The 21,810-nt window shown below is 39.8% G+C and overlaps 1 protein-coding gene across 4 annotated transcripts in view; it reads left to right on the top strand.

Annotated features, from left to right (window-relative positions):
- MTMR10 (myotubularin related protein 10) overlaps positions 1-21,810 on the top strand; it is a 59,382-nt gene that overhangs the window by 16,478 nt on the left and 21,094 nt on the right. For all 4 annotated transcript variants that reach the window (XR_006818808.1, XM_046009754.1, XM_046009755.1 and 1 more), the window contains 7 exons: positions 2,596-2,732; positions 4,327-4,399; positions 5,106-5,248; positions 11,900-11,990; positions 18,730-18,901; positions 19,509-19,596; positions 19,679-19,767. Coding sequence is in view for 3 of the 4 variants with exons in the window: in XM_046009754.1 (XP_045865710.1) it covers positions 2,596-2,732; positions 4,327-4,399; positions 5,106-5,248; positions 11,900-11,990; positions 18,730-18,901; positions 19,509-19,596; positions 19,679-19,767 (793 nt within the window). In the remaining variant the exon portion in view is untranslated. The remainder of the gene's footprint in view (positions 1-2,595; positions 2,733-4,326; positions 4,400-5,105; positions 5,249-11,899; positions 11,991-18,729; positions 18,902-19,508; positions 19,597-19,678; positions 19,768-21,810) is intronic.

Below are 21,810 nucleotides of genomic sequence, written 5' to 3'. Positions count from 1 at the left end.
GTGGGTCTCTTTGGTTTCCTCTTGTTGGGAACTGTCTGATCTTGCTAGATCTGGATGTCTGTTTCCTTCCCCAGATTAGGGAAGTTTTCAGCCATTATTTCTTCTAGTAAGATTTTCCCTTTCCCTTATCCTGGGAGCCCGATGATGCAAACATTGGTCCATTTGATGTCCAGTAAGTCCTTTAAGCTATCCTCACATTTTTCCATTCTTTTTTTCTTTTTGCTATTCTGATTTGGGTGGGTTCTATTGCCTTTTCTTGAAGTTGACTGATTCCCTTTTTTTTTTTTTTTCCATCTACCTTTCATCAACCCTTTTGGGGCATTTTTGTTTCAGTTATTGTATTCTGTGACTTCTGTTCAGTATCTTCTTAGATCTTCCATCTTTTTTGTTGAAGTTCTCATTGTGTTCATGCATTTTTTTTTTCCTTCCCAGTTTGGTGATCATCTTTTCTTTTTTTTTTTTTCACTTAAATGCAATTTTTAAAAATCTGAGTATAGTTGACACACAGTATTACCTTAGTTTCGGGTGTATGACTTAGTGATTTGACAACTTTATACATTATGCTCTGCTCACCACAAGTGTAGCTACCATCTGTCCTATTACATAGCTATGACAATATCAGTGACAAATTCCTTATGCTCTGCTTTTTATTCCTATAAGTTACTCATCGCATAACTGGAGACCTGTATCTCCTGCTCTTTGCCTAATCACCCATTCTCCTCCCCTCTGGCAACTGTCAGTTTGTTGTCTGTATTTATAGTTTTGATTTTGATTTTTATCTATCTATTTTTTCAGATTATACTTATAACTGGAATCATATAGTATTTGTATTTCTCAATCTGACTAGTTTTAGTTAGCATGATACCCTCTAGGTCCACTCATGTTGTCTCAAGTGGCATGATCCCATCCTTTTTAGAGCTGTGTAATATTCGTTTGTGTATGTATAGCACACTTTCCTTATCCATTTGTCTATTGATGGATACTTACGTTGTTTCTCCATGTCTTAACTATTGTAAATAATGCTACAGTGAACATAGGAATACATTTGTCTCTTTGAGTTACTGTTTTCATTTTCGGTGAGCACCTTTACCACCATTACTTTGAACTCTTTTTATCAGGTGAATTACTTATCTCTATTTAACTAAGTTTTTTCTCTGAGGTTTTATCTTGTTCTACAACGACTTCTCCCAATCCTGAAGGAGGGGCATTGTGTAGGAGATGAACCTTATTGTTCAGCTCTCCCCAGCTCTTTGTTATCTCTCAAACCATCCTGCTTGTCCAGTCTATTACATTTTTAGTAGATCCCAGTAGTTTAGGATGTGCCAAACCAGTCAGCGTCCCAGAGGGGAGGATCTCAGTGCCTTGATTTGGCTGACTGGAAGCCAAACCCTCAGGCATCAACTTTTTAAGGTATGCAAATACATATAGTCTTGTGGGACCACAAGTGTAAGCCCCACTGGCCACAAGAGCCAGGAGACAACCACAAAAATCAGGGTACCAGATATATGTAAAAGCTGCCTTCTGAGAGATACTAGTGGTCTGAAGCACAGCAGAGGGAGTGTGTGGATATGGCGCCCACTAGTCTCTGTCCCCAGTATTCCAACAGGCTCCTAGATAGATGTGTTAAATAAGGCACCTGCCCTTCAGGCCAGTGCTTTAATATAAGCAGGTAAGCCACCTTCGCTTGAAGTCTGGCGACCATCGGTTCCTCCGACCTGGGCCCCAGGTGTGTGAGTCCAAGTGTCTTAGCCTTTTAAGAGTAGTTTCTCAGATCTCTAGGGTCTTATGGGTCTTGGGACACAAACCTCATTGGTCTTTAAAGTTCCATGTTTTGGGGGCTTGTCTCTCAAGGTATGTGTTAAAACTTGGGGTGCCTGATGTAGCATTTGAACCCTTCACTCCTCAGGGAGAAACTCTGGGTTTTGAGTTCCATCCTGGTCATGGGTCACCAGGCAGAGATTTGCCCAGTGTGGAGCTGTCACTCAGCTAGCCTTTAGGGTTTAAAAGGAAATTATCTGTATGTAGCTGTAGACTCAGTATGTCCATGAGAGGAGATGAGTTCAGGGTGTTCCTAGGGTTCACCATCCTGAACCCTATTTACCAATAATAGATTGTGTTACTGATTTTGAGGTTAGCCCAAACTCTATTTCTCATCCCTTAGTAAAGGAATCAAAGACATTGGTTTGGGATGTAAAGTCACATGTTAATATGACACAAATACTCCCAGCAGTACTCTGAAGAAGAGAGTGTAGTTTATCTCTTCTCCAGAATGCCTTTCAATAAAAGATAATGAGAGGCAGTATCACATAGTATTAAATGCAGACTCGGTTTCAGCCTTTCTGGTTGAACCATCTCAGACCCCTCAGCTCTTCGTGCCTCAGTTTCTGTATCTTACAAATGGTGGGCAGTGCCTCACTGTTACTGCTGCTCTTGTGAGGATGAAAGCTCTCCTGGCACCTGGCACCTGGCACCTGGTGAGCTTCCAGGGTTCATTCTTACTCTCATCATCATGAAGTAATACTCATAGGCCACACGGTGACTGTAGACATTTTATGGTATAGTTGTAGCTCACACAATATTTTTCTTTTTTAAAAGGGGAAATTGTTGTAAATGAAGTCAATTTTGTGAGAAAATGCATTGCAACGGACACAAGTCAGTACGATCTGTGGGGAAAGCTGATCTGCAGTAACTTCAAAATTTCCTTTATTACGGATGACCCGATGCCATTACAGGTGTGTGCTGTTTAGTTGTATCAAGGATTTGACTCTAAGCAGTATGTGTAATTACATAAAGCACAAGTATGGAAAATTATAGTAAAATTATTATGCAGTTAACAGCATTGGGAATGTATTATATGAAAACTCAGAATAAAGTGTGGAGAATGTTGGGACTCAAGGAGAAGAATTAGTGAGATGGTCGACTTGCTTTTTTAATCTCCTCTGATTATTGCTTAGGTATCCTTTAAATAATGGAGTTAGTATTTTCTTTCTTCTACATCTTTTAAACTGCTTTTAAAAATGAAGCTATCCTTTTTTTTTTAAAGTAGTCCTAAAGAGAAAAGCTTGATTATTTTGCAAATAATTGCGTAAACACAGTGCATTGTATAGATTTCATAGTATTTTTAACTAATTCCTTTTTCAAAACATCAAATTCTGGTTTGAAATTTCAATTTACTGGTCCAATTAGAATGAAGAAAAATACTGATAAAATTTTTCTTTAATAACACTCTTGCCATTTTATGGTCTCACTGGAAACCAATAATACCATTTAATTTTGGTTTTTAAAAATTCATATATTCATTTGATTAACTTAAAAATTCTGGACTTTTCCTTGGCTCTTCTATTTTTATTTCTAAAGTGTTATATACTTTTATCCCCTAGACTTTTATTTATGATAGGAATTGTTCTCTAATCAAATATTTGGATATTAATTGTAAACTTTTGACTGAAGCATCTGACTCTGGATACATATATTTCATATAGCTTTTATTAGTTTACCAAAATATTTACTTTATATTTGTGTGTTTATTGCAAACTGTTGTAGGTATATTTAGACTCAAAGTATTTATAGGTACCTAGTATGTAGATACACTGACTAATTTGGCTATAGACTTGGGTTTTTCCTCTTCATTTTTAGATTCATTTTTATCTGTGGCTGCAGACTTCACTGTAAATGAGATGCATATACTTAATTAAAATAGCCACATCTCATACCGCTGGTAGGGGAAATAAACCAGTGCTCTACAGACAGTTGGTTAATAGTGAGAACTATGTTCTTAGTTTAAAAATGGGTATAAAGTGTTTGTTGACAGATTAAAATAAAATGAGCTATAATTTGCCTGAAGATTTTTATTTCTAGTAGAATTTCTGCTCTAAAAATTACTTTCTAAAGAGTGATTTTCCAGTCTCCTTTGTAAAATCAAGCCATGATTTTGCCCATTAAAATCTGATGACTTAAGAGTACCTTTTTCTTTGTTATTTTAATGACCGTCTAACCAGAGTCAGATATGCAAGTGGTTGCCTATGAAGTGATTGATAATATTGCATATCTTGGATATTATAAACGTATTATTGTATACAGTTTAACCTCATTTCATATATAAAAGTATGGAGAGAAAGGTGGAGAGAGTGTGAACACAGCATGTGTTTTTTTTTCCTTTTCATGACTGAAGTATGTACTGAGATACTCCCTCTGTAGAACTGTCATAGTTCTGGAGACAAAAGCTTTTTGTTCTTTTTAGAGATAGTCATCATGGTAAAGTAAGGCAGTTACTACCATTTGAGGTTGTTGAGGAATGATCTAACATGAACATAATTTTTATTTCAGAAATTCCATTACAGAAACCTTCTCCTTGGTGAGCATGATGTTCCTTTAACCTGTATTGAGCAAATTGTCACAGGTATGTAGTATTCTTTACTCAGTCCATAAAAGCTGATTCTCCTCAGGAAGTATTGCTTGAAGAATCACACCTCTCAGACATTTGGGTTGGAATTTTCTTTCTTTAGGTTTATGTCCCCCCTCCCACCTTTTATTGGAGTCCCAGGAATATTAAAGAGAAGTCAATAAATTATTTTTTAAAACTTTTATTTATTTTAGAGAGAGAGGGAGAACAAGTGTGAGCAAGGGGAGGGGAAGAGGAAGAGGGAGTGAAAGAATCTGAGAGTCCTCGTTGAGTGCCAAGCGCGACGTGGGTTCAACCCTGAGATCATGACCTGAGCTGAAAACAAGAGTCAGATGCTCAACTGACTGATGCACCCAGGTGTCCTGAAGTTGATAAATTATTTTTAAATGGAAATACAGCATATTTAGCTTTTTATGTTGTCTAAGTATTTGTCCTCTTTTTAATTAAAATTTTAAGCATTAAATGTGTCTAGATGGTGGTGGTTTTATGCAAAGATCATTTAAAATACAGTCAAAAGCGAAGTTAAAATCCATCCCTTTTCCAAGTTCTGTAGATTGTAGACAAATATAAAAGATTCCAGAGAAGCAGTGTTTAAGTAGTGGGTAACCTAATTATTTTCAGTAATAATTTGTTGAAGTATACTAAAGAGTAAGTAACAAAAAAGAATTTTTACACATTTTTTTCTTTATTTTTTCCTTTTTAGTAAATGACCACAAGAGGAAGCAGAAAGTCCTAGGTCCCAACCAGAAACTGAAATTTAATCCAACAGAGTTAATTATTTACTGTAAAGATTTCAGAATTGTCAGATTTCGTTTTGATGAATCAGGTCCTGAAAGTGCCAAGAAGGTAATACTATTAAGCTTTATCAAGTTTGGGGTTTCGCACTGTATTTACCAATATCAGTTCTGTGTGGAAATTCTTTTTTCTCAGTTGCTCAGATCTTTTTTTATCAGCTCCTACAATACTAGAAACTATGATGTAGAAATTAGTGTATCTTTTGCACTTAAACCATTATCAGCTGGTTTCTTTCTTGGTTAGAACTTTAGAAAATACCTTAGAATGTCATCAATGAACTAAAAGACTTAAGTTACATAAGGGTAATAGTTATGGGAGAGGCGTAATAATTATTAGTACTTTAAGGAAATCTTAGTGAATTAATTTGAGAGCTATTCCATGGGAACAGCTTAAATCTAGGGACTTTTTAATTGGCTCTGTTTTTTTCCCTGACTTCCGGGAATGTTTATTGCCTGCTCGTGGAGTGAGTTTCATGGGCAAAAATTCCCACTTCCTTCATCCCACCTTTTAGCTTTGGCAGAGGAGTGAAGCTGGTGGACATGATGCCTTACGGGTCCAGGCTATGATGCAGCAAACGCAGAGAAGATAACACTTTCCAGGAGAGGCTTGCTCCCACACATTGGGAATAAAGGAACAGTTTCTTGGTGAAGTGGAACCTTCTCTCAGAAATGATTCAGCTTTTGCACCACCCCAGAATGCTCTGGTGCACTTAGTTTCCATGGTTAGTAGACTTACTGCAGTGAATTTTCTGTTGATATCAGAATGAGGCCGTCAAAAAATTCTTAAGGCAGCTGTTTTCGTACCCTTTGGTGAGGACATTGTGGATTTATTTTTAGAACTTCGAATCAGCAGTTTCCTCACAGGAAGGCAAGCATAGATAAATATCTGAACATGCTGGACCTCGAGGACTAGATTACCTAGCAGAGTGTGGCGAGCTCTGTGGCTACAAGTATTCAGGTGTAAAACTATCTTTCGGCATGCTCTGTTATCAAAAATTCAGCTAGGTAGCTGTGAGTCATTGGTTCACGTTTTGTAGGCCCCTTTCATCTGTTTAGTTCTGCAGTTTGTGATTTGGGCATTTTACTAACTTGAGATGCCTGCTCTTACAAAGAAAGACTTTAAGACTATTTAGGTAGTAGGCTCATTATAAAACATTTTAGCTGAGTTACTTTCTTGATCTTAAATATATACGTGTAATTTAATCAGTCAAAGTATCAAGAATCTGCTTATGAAAATCTTAATTTCAGGATGCATATCAAGAATAGGGATACCATTGCGTGGAACACTGGGTGTGGTGCATAAACGATGAATTCTGGAACACTGAAAAGAAATAAAAAATAAATAAATAAAAATTTAAAAAAAAATAAGAATAGGGACACCATATAGATCTTAAGAGATTTAGGACAGAATTTTTTTTAAGTAAGAAATTGATACAGTGGCCCAATATTCTTTCCAAAATTTTCCCTCTCTCCCACTCTCAACTATATTTTTCAGATGACTCTATTTCAGTAATTGGAAATCATAATTATTTGGCTTCATTCTTGAGCCTTCTAATAAATACCTGCTGGTCATTTTTTAAGTGTGAGGTTGTGTGCTTAGTTGAGAAGATTAGAGGAGGAACACATGAAAATTGAAGAGTGGTACAAAGTAGTGGCATAAAAGATGTTTTCACTTAAGTGATTAGTTGCCAAATGAATGAAACAGTTAAGTGCTCTGGAAATTCAGGATATCCCTTGTCTGTTGTGCTGCTGGTAAGTGATGAAGGGGACTGCACAGAACTGTCTACATGAAACACCCTAGTCCAACTGTTTATGCCCTTTCCCAAGACTAGACTTCTGGCACAAATCCTTTCTCCTCTGTCTTAAAATATTAAAAGCATGTAACCTCAGGCCTGAAAGAAATGCTCTTTTTTTCTTTCATACAGACATGTTGTGGGTGGGGGTTGCAGGTGCAGAAAAGAAAATTGGAGACAGTAAGAATGTAAAGAGAATTTTTTCCCTGACTTACGTTTCAGACACAGAGGTGAGGGCATGTATGCTGCCAAAACTTACTGGCTTCATGAGTTAAAAAGAAGAATTCTAGCATGTTCTTTTATTTCAAATGAAAGTTTTCAACTAAAATTAGGTAACAGTTGGGAAGTTACAGCTTGATTTTTACCTCCTGGAAATTTTGAATGCTAAATTTTCTGTGGAAATGCTCTGATTTTGTAAGTTGTTTTAAAATGACCAGATGCACATTCAGAGTTCTCTGGTGGGTAAACCACTGATTAGCTTTGAAATACCAAAAGCATTTATATTTCTGTTTGAAATATGAAATCTTGAAATGCTAAATTGGTTCACATTTTGTTAAATATTGCTCTATAACCCGCTGGTAGTCTAGTTGGTATTGCCTAAATTGCGATAGGACAAAGTTAGATGACACTGTGTTGCTGCATCTGTTAGCGTTCATCCTCCTTATCCTGGGTCTGTCACAAGTCAATAGGATGTTTGGGACAGGTCTGTATAAAGCAAAAAGGAATTTGATTTTGCAGAATTCGCTGTCTAGCCTCAAAGCAACTTGGAACCACCCTTTCCTTTTGAAAAACCTCTGTTCAAAACTGAGGAGCAAAAAAAAGAAATTGTTTTTAATGATTTATTACTTACAAAATATATATATGTGTGTACATGTATATAAAGATGATAAGTGAAATGTATGCCCTTTATTTCGACTTTATTCTCAGATTAGTTGGTTGTGAACCACTTGTCAGGCATACTTTATAAAAGTGAAAATTCAGCCCATCCATTTAAAGAATAGTTGGCTTTTCCTGAACCTTTTTTTTTTTTTTTTTGCTTTTTTGCTTTGAATCTGACACTTACTCCTTGGTAGCTTTTGGAGCACAAAATAAGGAAACTAGTTTTGTTTGCCAGTGTGCTAGAACTTGCTGAGAGTTGAGCTTCCCTAGTGCTGTGCCCCCAGCTGGTCTTAGAGGAGAAACCAACTGTGGGTACTTCTGGCTTCTGTCCATAAGATTGTCCTTTGTCCACAAATCACTCAGAAGTAGTTTACTTTTTTCCCTCCATAATTTAATGTCTTTAATACCAAGATATTCTTCGTTCCCTAAGACAGCCAGGGCAGATGAACCATTTTCAGGAGCAGTGTTTAAAGATGTAGAGTTTTTCTAAAAATTTTTAATGCTTGTGGAGCACGTTGCAAAATTAGAATAATTTTACATGAAAATGAGACCTACTTTTTTGAGTTTTTCAAGCTCTAGTGACGGAAGCTAGGAATATGGACGTAAGCTTTTTAAAGAGCGTGTACGGAAAAGCTTGAGGGAGAGGATTCTTGGCTTTATTTCTCTTCTCAAAATGTCCTACATAACGCATGAATGTAACCCGGATAGCTCAAGTGGTATGTGCCTTTATCTGAGTCCCCAAGAAGGCCCCTTGCTTAGGTTACGGAGAAGTAAGTTACACACACTTGTAATTAGACTACTCAGCACCAGCTCTAGTTCAAGTTGTGCCCCCTGTTCCCCCCACCCCCCCATCAGCCGTTGTGCAGGTGATTAACCAGCTTTGGTTTCACAGATTGTTCGTAGTCTTCTTGCATTGGAGAAGCTATTAGGCATACTCATTTGTTTCCTGACCCTTTATAGATGCGATGTGCTATTCTCAAGGGCTTTCTAAAAATGGGCTACGTTGGGTTTGCCTAGTTGGGTTTGCTTTGTTTGTTTTTGCTTTGTGACCATAAACAACATACTCCATAATGATCTGTGAATTTCTTTTGTGTAAACAAGGCCTGTGGCTGCTTTCTAAATGTGTCAGACAATGTGATATGCTCATTTCATTGGCTTAGAGCATGTTCCTTACTATGTTAGTAAAAAATTTTGTCAACTAGTATTTTTAGTGCAGCTGCCGCTGTACGCAAAGCACCTTCAGAAAGCTGCTGAGGAAAACCAAAAATGCAGAAGTCTTCAGGTCTTCACTCAGCTCTGCACAGAAAGGTCTTTCCTGGTCTCCTTCTCTACATTATTAACCTACTCCCTTCTCAACCTCACCATAACACTTCATATCCCAACCCCGCTGGACTTTTTCTTTCCTTTAGCTCTTATGATGATCTCACTTACTATCATTTTTCTTGTTTATCTTGCCTCATGTCTGTCTTCCCCTTCTAGAATGTAAGCTTCATGAGGCCAGCGATCTGCGTCTGTGTTGTTCATTGCTGCAGCCCCAGGGCTTTGGATATGGTGGATGGGCAGGAAATACCTGTCCAATGAATGACAGAGGCAGCATCTACCCTTGAGGGATTGAATTTAATGGTGGAAGTAAAACGAAGAACCCCTGTGCCTTTTCCATCTACACTCAAAACTATGTCATGAATACTTTGAAATTCATTCGGCTACACAAGCACAGCTAATAGAAGGGACACTATATCAGAGCGGTATCTCTTCAGGGAGAACAGAAGGGTTTCTGCAGTTAATACTGTGAAATCGGCTCGGGCTAGGAAGGCCTGTGAAGAGATTCGAGTTCAACGAAGCTCTTAGTTTCAGGGACAGCGTGGTTGACCGAGCAGTGAAGAAGGATTTCTTAGGCAGAGTGTGGCGGGTAGGTGGCTGGGAGTAAGGGCAGGCAAAATATGAAATATGGGCAGATATGTTGTTCTGACAGGAGACCACTAAGGGAACATTGGGAAAAGAAGGGATGTCTGGTAGCGGAGAGCCAGCTTGGTGAAGAATCAAGAATGAGAAGATTTATTTTATTCGGCAGGTATCTGGGAACCATAGCAGGTTATCTGGGAAACACAGTTGCTGTCAGAATTTCCTCTTTAGAAGAGACTTCTTAGGCATCGTGGATTTTTTTTTTTTCCCAGAATATAGGGAAGGTCACAGAAATGCCGAAAGGTAAGGATGGCTTAAGAATATGGCTGTGGTAGTGCAGGGAAAGGAACAAAAGTGAAAGATAATCTTGAGGAAAGTACAACAAAGCTTATAAACTACATATGGTAACCAGAAGAATAGGAGGTGGTTGAGGACTTCTTCAAGGTGCAGAGGTCAGTAGTTTTGCTGCTAGAAGAAGCTCTCTGAGGAAGACTATTCGACTAATTAGGGATGGAAATGTAGGTTACTGTCTCCTAATTGCGTAAGTGGGACTGTTCTAGAAGGCTTTCCTTGTAGTCAAGAAAACTGAGGTATTACATAAAAGTTTCAAGAATCTTTTGTTGTTGCTTTTAGTCAAAACTAAAACTAGTGATAAACTCCTTTTATTTGTATATATATTCTAATTTAGTAAGACAGGAAACATTCTATAGAAGACTTTTAATATACATGTTAAACAAGAACTTGACACATCGTTGATCCATTAGTAGAATTTGTGTCAACCCTCCCAAACACCACTAATCAACATGGACTAACAATTAACTAAACTTTTCCTGCTTGCTCCCTGTCAGAAATATATTGTTTTAGCTTAATGATTTTCCTTCTAAATAACATTTAATCTTTTTAAGTAAGATCTTCTCTTCTCTTCTTTCATATGTCTTAAATTTCTTCTTTCTGTTCCAATCATTTAAGAATATTTTCTTCTGCAGTCTAGTCCAGGGCATTGTCAACATAGAGCACTGTCCGTCCGTCCTTCTCTCCAACAGCAGTTGGAAATAATATCAACCATATTTCCATGTATGGCGCTTCTTCAGAGGCCAAGGCATGCATTAAGATTTAATCCTTACCATAGCCATAGGTATTATCTTCATTTTACAGTTGCACTGTAAAATGCAAGGCTCAGAGAGGTGAACTGATTTTATATCATTTACAGGGCAAGTGTTTGGTAGACACTATGATTCATGGCCTGATCTGTTCGATGGAGAAGCCCACACTCCACCCTAGACGTAGTCTCAAACTATTTTCTTTTTTTTTTTTTTTTAAGATTTTTATTTATTTATTTGACAGAGAGAGATCACAAGTAGGCAGAGAGGCAGGCAGAGAGAGAGAGAGGAGGAAGCAGGCACCCTGCCGAGCAGAGAGCCCGATGCGGGACTCGATCCCAGGACCCTGAGATCATGACCTGAGCTGAAGGCAGAGGCTTAACCCACTGAGCCACCCAGGCGCCCTCAAACCATTTTCTTAAACACAGTTGTTTGTTTTTTTTTAATGTACCTCTTTGAGTCACCCTGTACTTTTGGGTTTCTTGCTAATTTTCATTTTTTGTGATTGTAACTTTCCTATTAAGTCTAGATGTTTTTTAATCCATGAGATTATGAACATTAAAATTTCATACCTTACATTAAGCCTTCCAGATTGCTGGTATTAAATCATTAAAGTCCACCAAAAATGAAACTTTTTTTAATCCTTTCTTTAGGAGTATGTATGCATCTATATCTATATCTATATCTATATGTCACTACCTGTTTGGAGAATGCTTCTTTAGGTTTCAAGTTTCTTTATTTGAATAAAATTACTTTGCTGTTAAAATTCAACTCAGCAAGCACTTACTAAATACTTAATCATGTACTCCCTAAAGATTATAAACAGTGTCCTGGGGGCACAACAATGAATGAGATACCTGGCCTTAGGGAGCTCTTTCCCATTCTAGCTTCAACAGAAAAAAACATGTAAATAAGAATCTATAATCACTGGCCCACCCAAGATGATGCTCCCAGTAACCAAGGCCTTATTGTACATTTCATTTAAATAAGTGTGTTAAAATCAAATTCTAAATGTAGAATTTTTCCTAGGTATGCCTTGCAATAGCTCATTATTCCCAGCCAACAGACCTCCAGCTACTCTTTGCATTTGAATATGTTGGGAAAAAATACCACAATTCAGGTAAATATGAAAATATTAAATATTGTAACTAACTTTACATTGTATAAGTTTTATTCTTATGTTTATCAGAGGCTTCCAAGTACATGAGCTTTAATGATTGTAGAATTACTAGCTTCATAACTGCTAGAGAATAAAGCACTATATACTAAAAGAGGCGAGATTTGTTAGATTATTTGTTGGAAAGTGACCAGGAAGAACCTGTAAGTACCTATAAACATAGGTTTATAAGAATCATGTTAGGTCTTTTCCGATGGTCCCTGGCTTGTATTTTACTGTCAAGAAGGATCCCCCTCCTCCCCATTTTTAATTGATAGCTTGAGTTGAAATAGTCTCAACTTTTAAAGAAAACAGACAGAAAATTAAAAGATATTTGAAATGCATGATCTTTTCTGACATGGTGTGATTTCATGCAAAAGCTGAAGTGGTTAAACTTTTTAGTGGAGAGATCATCATTGAAGTCATCAGAATACTGAATTTATATTTCTTAATAAAATTGATGAAAGGAAGAGGAGCATTTGTCCAAAGGACAAGTACATTCCAGGCAGTTTTTGTAAAAGTAAAGTAGTACTATTCATATACTTAGTGACTATGTGATTACTCAGTGATGACATCACCAAGGAAAATTCCAGATGATCATGTAATTCTTTACATTTCTTACATGCAAATTTAATTTTAATCAGCCATTTTTAAAAATCTGATAAAGGGGTAGAGGAAAAACAAAGGGTTCATATCTCATATTAGCCCCTTGTGGATTAGGGACCACACTTTGACTCAACTTACTAAGGCACATGTTCTCCACTATTAAGGAAGAAAAATAAATCCATTATGTATTTACAATGAAAGATCAGTTCACCCCAACATGGTCGGGAAAAGAATCTTACAAATTACTAATTGTACTGGTCTCTCATTTTATTATCTCAAAACATAACATACTGTAGTAATTTAATCTAGGTAATAAAAACATATTTGAGTATTATTATATTGTAAATACATTAAGATGTAGGAACAATACAGAGTATCTACAGGTGCATATGGTATAAGTGTATTTCCACTACTCTAAAAGATCTTTGTAAACACCAGAGAAACAGTATGTGAAAATCACGCTTTGCAGAAGGAGTAGCTCTTATCATATAGTGCTGTATTTATAGAAATGAAAGACAAAGTATTTGTAACTTCATTTTTCTTATCAAAATGTAACCAACTGTAACTTAGGCTTGAACAAATTATTTTTAAAGTTTATTTCTTAATATAAATTATACATTCACTTATTGTCTAAACATAAAAGTATTGTAGATCCTGCACTACTCATTAGGTGAATATTTCTTTGGGTCATCATCAAACTACAGACCATGATCATCAAGGTTGTTTTCAATAAGATCCTCACCCACACTTGCGAGAGAGTAGCTGAAATGAAAGTTCAAGAGGTCCGAGAGTTCTAAGAGTCTTTGAGTCCCACTTTAATTTATGATACAGATCAGTTCTTGATGTGTTTTTTTTTTTCCTAGTAGAAATGATTCTGTCCAGGATGTAGAGTCATGATTTCTGCAGTAATGTAATGACCTGAGCTCAGCAAATGCACTAAACTTCATTATGCATTTGGGAACCTGATGCCTGTTCCGGTTACTTCTCAGTTTTCTTCATCCATTCCTTGTGGGCATCTCTGGGTTAACAATACTTTAAGTAGTTATTCTACCCATAGCTCTGCTATGGGATTTTCCTACTTACATCAGTCAGTTCTGTATGTCTTCTTATATAAAGCTTTGTTGATAAAGTTTGATAATACTTAAAATATTCAGGGACACTTTTTTTATTACATCCTTCAGTCACCTCCTGCTTTGACAGGTACTTCATAAACATAACACTTGGCCAGAGTTTTGTTACGATTCCTCATAGGGTAACACCCTTTAATATCCTTCCGTGCTGTTGCAGAAGCATAAACTGCATCCTTAAGATCAAAAGAAGCCTGAACTATCCACACACTGCAGTCAGAATTCATTAATTTGTGAGTGAAAGATGCCCAATAATCCACTCTTGAACTTCTGGATGCCACCTTGATTCATGGCTGGATTAAAGAATAAAGAAGTCCTTTTTGCAGGCAGGTAGGTGACAAAGCTGTTTCCACGAATAAGATCTGGAGTTAGAGGATATCCCCTGCAGTCATCTAGGGAAAGACTCTCTTAGATGGCCTTAAGCACTCTGAGGTTTTCTTCCATGTTCAGCATCCCTTGAGTGAAAACACCATCTCTGCGGAGCTCACCAGTTATCCAAGTACTTCTGTGAGGATCCTGCAGTAAAGGGACGATGCATAGCACCCCGAGGCTTGGAACCCTTCAGGAGGCGCTGGCACAAACACACAGTGGTTCTGGGTTCTTTCTTTCTTAACTTGAAAGAAACCACAAGGACTCTGCTTTCATCAGTCAGGTTGTTATTGGGAAGATAATGTCACAAAAGTACAGATGGACCTTTGTAATAAAATTGGTAAGATGTCAGATTATGCTTCCAGTCTGCAGAATTGAAAACCTCATGAAGTTGGGGCACCTGGGTGGCTCAGTCAGTTAAGTGTCTGACTCCTGATTTCAGCTCAGGTTGTGATCTCAGCGTGGTGAGATCGAGCCCTGCATCAGGCGCTGCCCTGGGGGTGGAGCCTGCTTAAGATTCTCTCCCTCTGCTGCTGCCCCTCCCCTGCTCAAAAAAAGAAAAGGAAAGAGAAGAAAAAACCTCACGAAGTTATCTGTAGCCTCAGTGTTAGCAGCTCTACTCCGTGGCAGACACTGAGCTTGCAAATGCTGTGATATAATCTCAAGTTGTCATGTAGTCTTAGGGCAGAAAATGTTCATTTTCAGTGGTTTATTTTATTTTGTGATTTTCTCCTTTTTATTAACATAGGCCTTGGTATTAGATTTTTTTCCATTAAATGCTTATTTGAAAACCACTTGCAGAGTACATAGTCCATTTGAAACTGTAGAAATTGTTAAAGTTTTTTGCTTGTCAGTTCTTTTAAGATTCTCAGTGTAGCTGTCTCTTGAATACTAGTGGTTCCCGACCAGCCTCCTGTATCAGAATCCCTGGAGGAGCTTTTAGAAATGCAGCCATACCAGCTCTGCCCCAGGCCCAAAGTCCAAGTCTCCCGGTTAGAACTACTTTGTTGACTCACCCCGTTGAACATAACATCACAGCTTTGTTTTTACAAACCTTGACATCCTTTATGACCTGGTTCCTGCAGTATAGTCAAAGCAATAGGCTTTCTTCTCATATGTTGACCATTTTACTGTCTTTGCTATTGTTTGAGGCCATTCTAAATATAGATGGGGCTAGTTAAGTGGAAATTCTCTGATAATTTCAGCACGGCATGGGATTAGACTTCTGAGCTGTGTCACGAAGATAGCCAAGATGGGGGCACCTGGATGGCTCAGTCGGTTGAGCGCATTCACTTCTTGATTTTGGTTCAGATCATGATCTCAGGGTCCTGGAATCAAGCCCTGTGTCAGGCTCCACGCTCAGTGGGACATTTGAGGATTCTCTCTCCCTCTCTCTGCCCTTCTCCCCACCCCGCTTATGCACATGTGTGCGCATGCATTCTTCTCACCCCCACTCTCTTTCAGATAAATAAATCTTAAAAAAAAAAAAAAGGAAGAAGAAGAAGAAGGTAGCCAAGGTCAGGAGTGCTTACTATCTGGTTTTCACTTTTAGTTGGCTGAGGAGCTGTCCTAAAACCTCAGGTAACTGAGGGACGCTGGATCTTCGTGATATGATTGATCTTGCCACTCTTGCTGCACGCGCTAGTAATCCGCTTGAAGAGCAGGCCACAGGCATCAGGCCTTTTGGACTTTCTGGAAAGCGTTAGTATTTCCAGACTCTCTAATACCATATTAAATATCTGCTGCACATTCTCTAATAAGCTGTCACTGAAGAAGATGGAAACATATAACCTAGCCCTAGTTGTTGAGAAGTGGACAGGTTTTCAACAACCAAAACCTGTAAAATAGTAAACAGTGTAATATCTTACCGGTTTTTTTCACCTGATGTTCGGAAAACTTGTCTTTTCATAGTTAGACCTTGAGACTACATCTTGCTAGAGAAACATCTCATAAACTGTATGTTCTCAGTAGCTTACTAAAGTCTATAACTTCAAAACACTCAAAAGTGTTCCATTCTAGACTCCCTAGCTTAGCGTATCCTGCCAAACTATTTGCATTGATAGCTCTTTAAAAATGGTGAATGTGCTCTTCAATTACTTCTTTTTTGGTGGTGGCTGTCTCATTGTGAGGTGAGGACCTCTGGTAAAGTGTTGACTGGTAATCAGGATAGCAGGCATCCTTTCTGTTCTGGATTTTGATGAAGATGATGTTTACTGTGTGTTTCTGGTAATTACCCTTTATCAAGTAAGGAATTTCCCTTTGATTCCCAGTTTACTGAAGTTTGTTTTTTTAAATTATATGTAGGTACTGAACTTGATCAGATATTTTCTGCACTTTGAACTGATCATAAAGGGTTTGTTTTTCCTCTGTAATTTGATCGTATGATGAATTACAGCTTCTAATGTTGAATAGCTTTCCGTGGTTTTTGGTGTTCTGGAACACTGTGAGTAAAGTGACAGTTGCCTGGACATTCCGTGAAGGTTCTGCATCCTGGAGAGATTACAGCTCTCAAAGTTCCTCAGCAGACTTTCCGGTTGTAGCTCCTCTGGAGAAGGCTATGTGATGGAGTGGCACTCCAGGATATGTGCTTGGCTTTAGCGTTTTAATATTAAATAAGTTCTGCTGAAATCAGAATGACTAGGTAATTCCAATGCCACTTAAAGTATAAAATTCAGAATTCTGAACATGGTGCATAAGACCCTTTCTAATCTAGAGTAGCGCTGTCCAGGAAGGGAAATGTTCTCTCCTCTGCATTTTCTGGTATAGGAGGAGCCCCTAGCCACATGGCAGCTGTTCAGCACTGGAAATGTGGCTAGTACAACTGAGGACCTGCATACTTTATTTTATTTTATTTTGTTTATTTAAATCGCACATGTGGCTAGGCTACTGTTTTGGGCAGCAGAGACCAAGAGTCTTGGCCCCATCTCATTTTCTAGCCTTTCTTCCACCATCCCTTGCATCCCTCATGCTCTAGCTGTATTTCATTTTTTGATATTATACAATTATACCATGTTTTTTATGTTCTGCTCTGCCCAGCATGCCTACCTTCTTCTCATCTCACCAGTCACCTGGTAACATTGGGCTCCTTCCTTAGGTCTCTGTTCAGGTGTGGTCAGGTCCTGGGGCCTCTCGTGCCCCGGCCTCCGTCTCCAGTGAGCGCCAAGGGCACCCTCCCCTGGGCTCTCGTTGCACCTGTACATCCTGCTCACTATGACTGGGGCCGAACTTACCCTCCACTGTCCTGTTGGCACTTTCAAGATATAGATAAAACCACTTATTTTTAAATTTTCAGGCCTTAGCACATGGAAAGTTCTCCAAAAATACCTGTCTGCACCAGCTGTTAATAAATGGTCCACAGAAGTGGGCATAGCATTTTCATGGGACAGTGAAGGGGTTTCCATGGTTACAGGGGAGCATGGGGCTTAGGCAGTAATGAAAGGTCAGGTTGATTATCTACGGGCTTTTTAAGCAAAACCATTTAAGTTTGCTTGAGGAAGTTGGAAAATGACCATGAGGGAAAGTTTGGGACAAGGGTATAGAATCACAAAAACACGATTTTGGGGCATTGGGTCCTATAGTAGACTACAGGATGGTTTGAGTGCTGTAGAACGTCGTATCAGGGATGTCAGCCTAGAAACTTGCCGCCACCATTGCCACTTGCAGCAGTGAGACACAGGACCAGGAAAGATTGTGCCGTCTGTCACCTCAGATTGCCAGGGTAGATAAGGCTGACTGCTGAGACACTCTTTTTCCCTCTGGTCACTCTGTTGGCTTTCCTGAGGCTGTGGGCATGTCACGGGACAGCAATTCTCCGTGAGAGAGGGCTTCTTGCTGAGGAGATTCAAGTGTAGGCCCTCTGCTGAAATGCCCAGATGGGAGTGGCCCTGTGGTGCATGGAGCACAAGGAACCCTTGTGAACTTGCCGAAGGAGACCAAGAATTTTATAATGAACTGTAGAAAAGAGTGGGGCGTCAATATCAGAAGGATGAAAGATTTGGTCAAGAGCAGACATGTTTGGATGCATTCATTGTTCCAGGCAAAACGTGGGAAAAAATGAGCAAGGACTTGAATTTACCCCACAGTTTAGGGCAGGGGGATGAGGGAGGCTTGTGAGTGGCTTCCATGAAACGATAGGGATGGAAGACCATGGAAGAGGAGAAGATCTGGGCAGCAGGCATTGTTCATCATTTTGGGAAGATGGTCAGTAACAGGGAGGAGGGGAAAATGTATGTACCACACAGTAGTAGCTGGAGTGGTGCAGCTTGGTCTAGTGAAAGTCTTTTCAAAATCAAGGTGACCTATTTGTGTTTGAAGGCAGAGGAGATAGGGCCAGTAGAAGGACAGAAAAACCAACAGTGCTGAGGGAGTCGGGAAAGAGCTAATAAGAACGAAACAAAATGAGTTCTTCGGAGAAGAGGAGGGCTGCCTCTTTCTCAGGACCGTTGGGAGCAGTCGGAACATCTGAGGGAGACTTGAGAGACACGCAGGGAGGAGACGTCCCGTCCGCGCGTGTTCCTGACAGGAGCCGCTGAGAGCGGAGAGGGCATGTGGGACGAAATGTGACCTTGAAACAAAATTAATAATACCGCTTTCTCTTGTAGCCAACAAAATTAATGGAGTACCCTCAGGAGGCGGCAGTGGAGCTGGCGGGGGCAGCACCCAGAAAACTCCACTCTTCGAAACGTACTCGGACTGGGACCGAGAAATCAAGAGGACGGGTGCCTCCGGCTGGAGAGTGTGTTCTATTAACGAGGGTTACATGATCTCCACTTGGTAAGTCCAGACTTCTTGTGCGTAATAATCAGACTCTGCTCTCCGGTGAGTGGAACGTTTGTTTTTAATAGTGCTTCCATGGGTATTTTAAAGATAAGGGAAGAAGAGAGAAAGGAGGATGTGTTCAGGCGCAGTGCGCCCGCCTGCTAGGAGTTGCTGTCCAGGCAGTGTCCTGGAGTCTGGGTGTCTCCTGGGGATGGAAACGGTTAGAAGACGGAGAGAAGGAGCTAAAGCTTCTTGGGTTTATGGCTCGGGTTTGGTTTTGTCTTTTGTACCTTTTGTCCTTGCCCGTAGAGAACAAAGATGGTTATGTTTTTCAGAAACCGAATACATCTTTGATTAAAAATCATTTTGGAGAATATTTCACACATCTCCTTTGGCTGGTTTCCCCTGCTATAAATATTAGTTCTGTGATAATTGACCCCATGATACATGTTTTAGGCAGAGATGTCTAGTGTCTGCCTTGTCTTCCGCAGTAGATGCCATGTGGCCGCCACGTAGGGAACACACTAAATGGGCTTACATGTGTATGTATGGCATCTGGAAAGCACATTTACTTGCCTAACGCACAGGACTGTTACGTCACGCTTTGCTTTTTCCTCTCCAGCCTTCCAGAATACTTTGTAGTGCCAAGTTCTTTAGCAGACCAAGATCTGAAGATCTTTTCCCATTCTTTTGTTGGAAGAAGGATGCCAGTAAGTGATGTCTATTGGATTTCATTCACTCCGATGTCTTTTTCTTCTGCCCAGTTAAGTAAAGGTTCTGCTTCTCTCCTAGCTCTGGTGCTGGAGCCACTCGAATGGCAGTGCTCTTGTGCGAATGGCCCTCATAAAAGACGTGCTGCAGCAGAGGAAAATTGACCAGAGGTAATCAAGACACGGCTGTTGTTACTTGGGACATTTTTAGTTATCCTAAATGAGTACAGTAAACTCCTGACTACTTGAAAATTGTTGGAAAATGGCATAGTTTTATTAATTAGTTAGCAGCATGTATTCTGTACATGAATTACCATTTTGAAAAAAAGTGCATATATTAAAATTAACATTGAAGTTTATACTAAACGTCATTTAACCCTTTGGCTTGTAAGATGCCAGAGGACCTTACGTTGCTGACGTCCTGCTCTACCAGTGTCACCTTTAACATACTTCCAAAGTGCAGTGGTTTCCGGTTGAGATGCTTCAGGATAAATCAGACTTCTCCGTTAGTTGAGTGTGTCTAGGTCTTAGAGTCACAGTAGCTTAAATTGTGTTCTGATTAGCTACCACACACAAGTTTGGCATCTGCTGCTGAAGTTACCAGTAAGCTCCTTGTCATTAAAGCAGTGGGCATTCAGCAGGCGGCGGCCATCACGGCTGCTCTGTCTGTCCCTAAAGCGCTCTGCGCCTTCCCACTCTCCTGCAGCCCCTCTTCCTCACTGGTACTGTGTGCACTCTGCAGCCCTGGCTCTTTGCAGACCACCTAGAAGCTGTCTGAGGCCACTGCTTCCCATTCTCTATATCCTTCTTCAAGAAGTTCATCTGTGGCTGTGGCTTCAGTGATCATAAAATTTATATCCCTGATGTGACATCTTCTTTTTTTTTTATTTTTTTAAGATTTTATTTATTTATTTGACAGACAGAGATCATAAGCAGGCAGAGAGGCAGACAGAGAGGGAGGAGGAAGCAGACTCCCTGCTAAGCAGAGAGCCCGATGCGGGGCTCGATCCCAGAACCCTGGGATCATGACCCGAGCTGAAGGCAGAGGCTTTTTTAACACTGAGCCACCCAGGTGCCCCTCTTCCGTGGAAGTCTTAAAGGCCTTTTAAACTCATGATGTCCAAACTCAGGCTCCAGCATGGGCACCGTGCCCTCTCCCAGCCTGCTCTCAGAAACCCAGGAATCATCCTGGATATGTTCTTTTCCCCTTCTTTCCCCACGTTCAGTTCATCAAATTCTGTCTCTTCTCTTTCTCAAAATCTTACAGACCCATGTGTATCCACTCCAGTTTCAGCCCCCAGTATGTTGCCAGGGGCCCTCATGCCTTCCTTCCGTGTCTCACCTACCGGAGAGGCCTGTTGCTCCGGGCCCTGGCCCCGTGGACTATGCCGGGGCTTTCCCACCTGATGTTCGCTGGTGCTGTCCCTTTTCACGCTGTCTTTCTTCATGCTTATCCTCAAGCACTCTCTACCCCACCCGCTAGGTGCTCACTCATTCTTTATATCTCCGTTTGGACATCACTCCTGAAAATAAGCCATCCCTCACCTCCTAAATTAGATCGGGCCTCGAGTTACACGTTCTCCATGGCTGTTTTCATCGTAACACTTACTTCGGTTTTTAATTGTATATGTGTGTTAGTTTGGTTACTGCCTGTCTTTGCTGCGAGGCTGTGAGCTTGTGAGCTAAGGGGACTATGTTTTGGACACCGTTGTACGTTCAGCACTCAGGAAATACCTGCTGTATCAGATAACTTATTCAGTACTTACTAAATAGATGAGGAACAAAGGAACAGATCTTTGCAAACTGGCTCAGAGAACCTCAAATTTTATATTATACACTATTATTGGTACAGCCAGACAGACGTTAGGTTTTTTCCCACACTGCCATACTAAGAAAGCCATGTTTGTTGAAGCAAATAGCCGACAAGTAACCTTCAAAATGACCCTTCAGGTTTCTGGAAAGGAGGGTGACTGCCTTCACGTAATCTCTGATGGATTTTTTACCTTGGTCACACTGAAAGTGACCTATCTGTCGTGTCATGCTCTGAGGCCAGCGGTGACTGCCATGTCTGCTCCTTAAGTGCTCAGGAAGGGGCGCTACTCTTAGAGGGAAGCCTGCAGCACTGCTGGGCCAGGGTTCTTTCTAAACTCTTACAGCCAGGGGCTCTTTTCATCTTTTAACTTTATTAAGCTGCAAGTTATTTTAATTCCTTTG

This window comes from Meles meles, chromosome 6 (genome assembly GCF_922984935.1).
Source record: "Meles meles chromosome 6, mMelMel3.1 paternal haplotype, whole genome shotgun sequence".
Lineage (NCBI taxonomy): Eukaryota > Metazoa > Chordata > Mammalia > Carnivora > Mustelidae > Meles > Meles meles.
The sequence above is the reverse complement of the archived record's forward strand: the minus strand, read 5'-3'. Positions and strand labels throughout refer to the sequence as shown.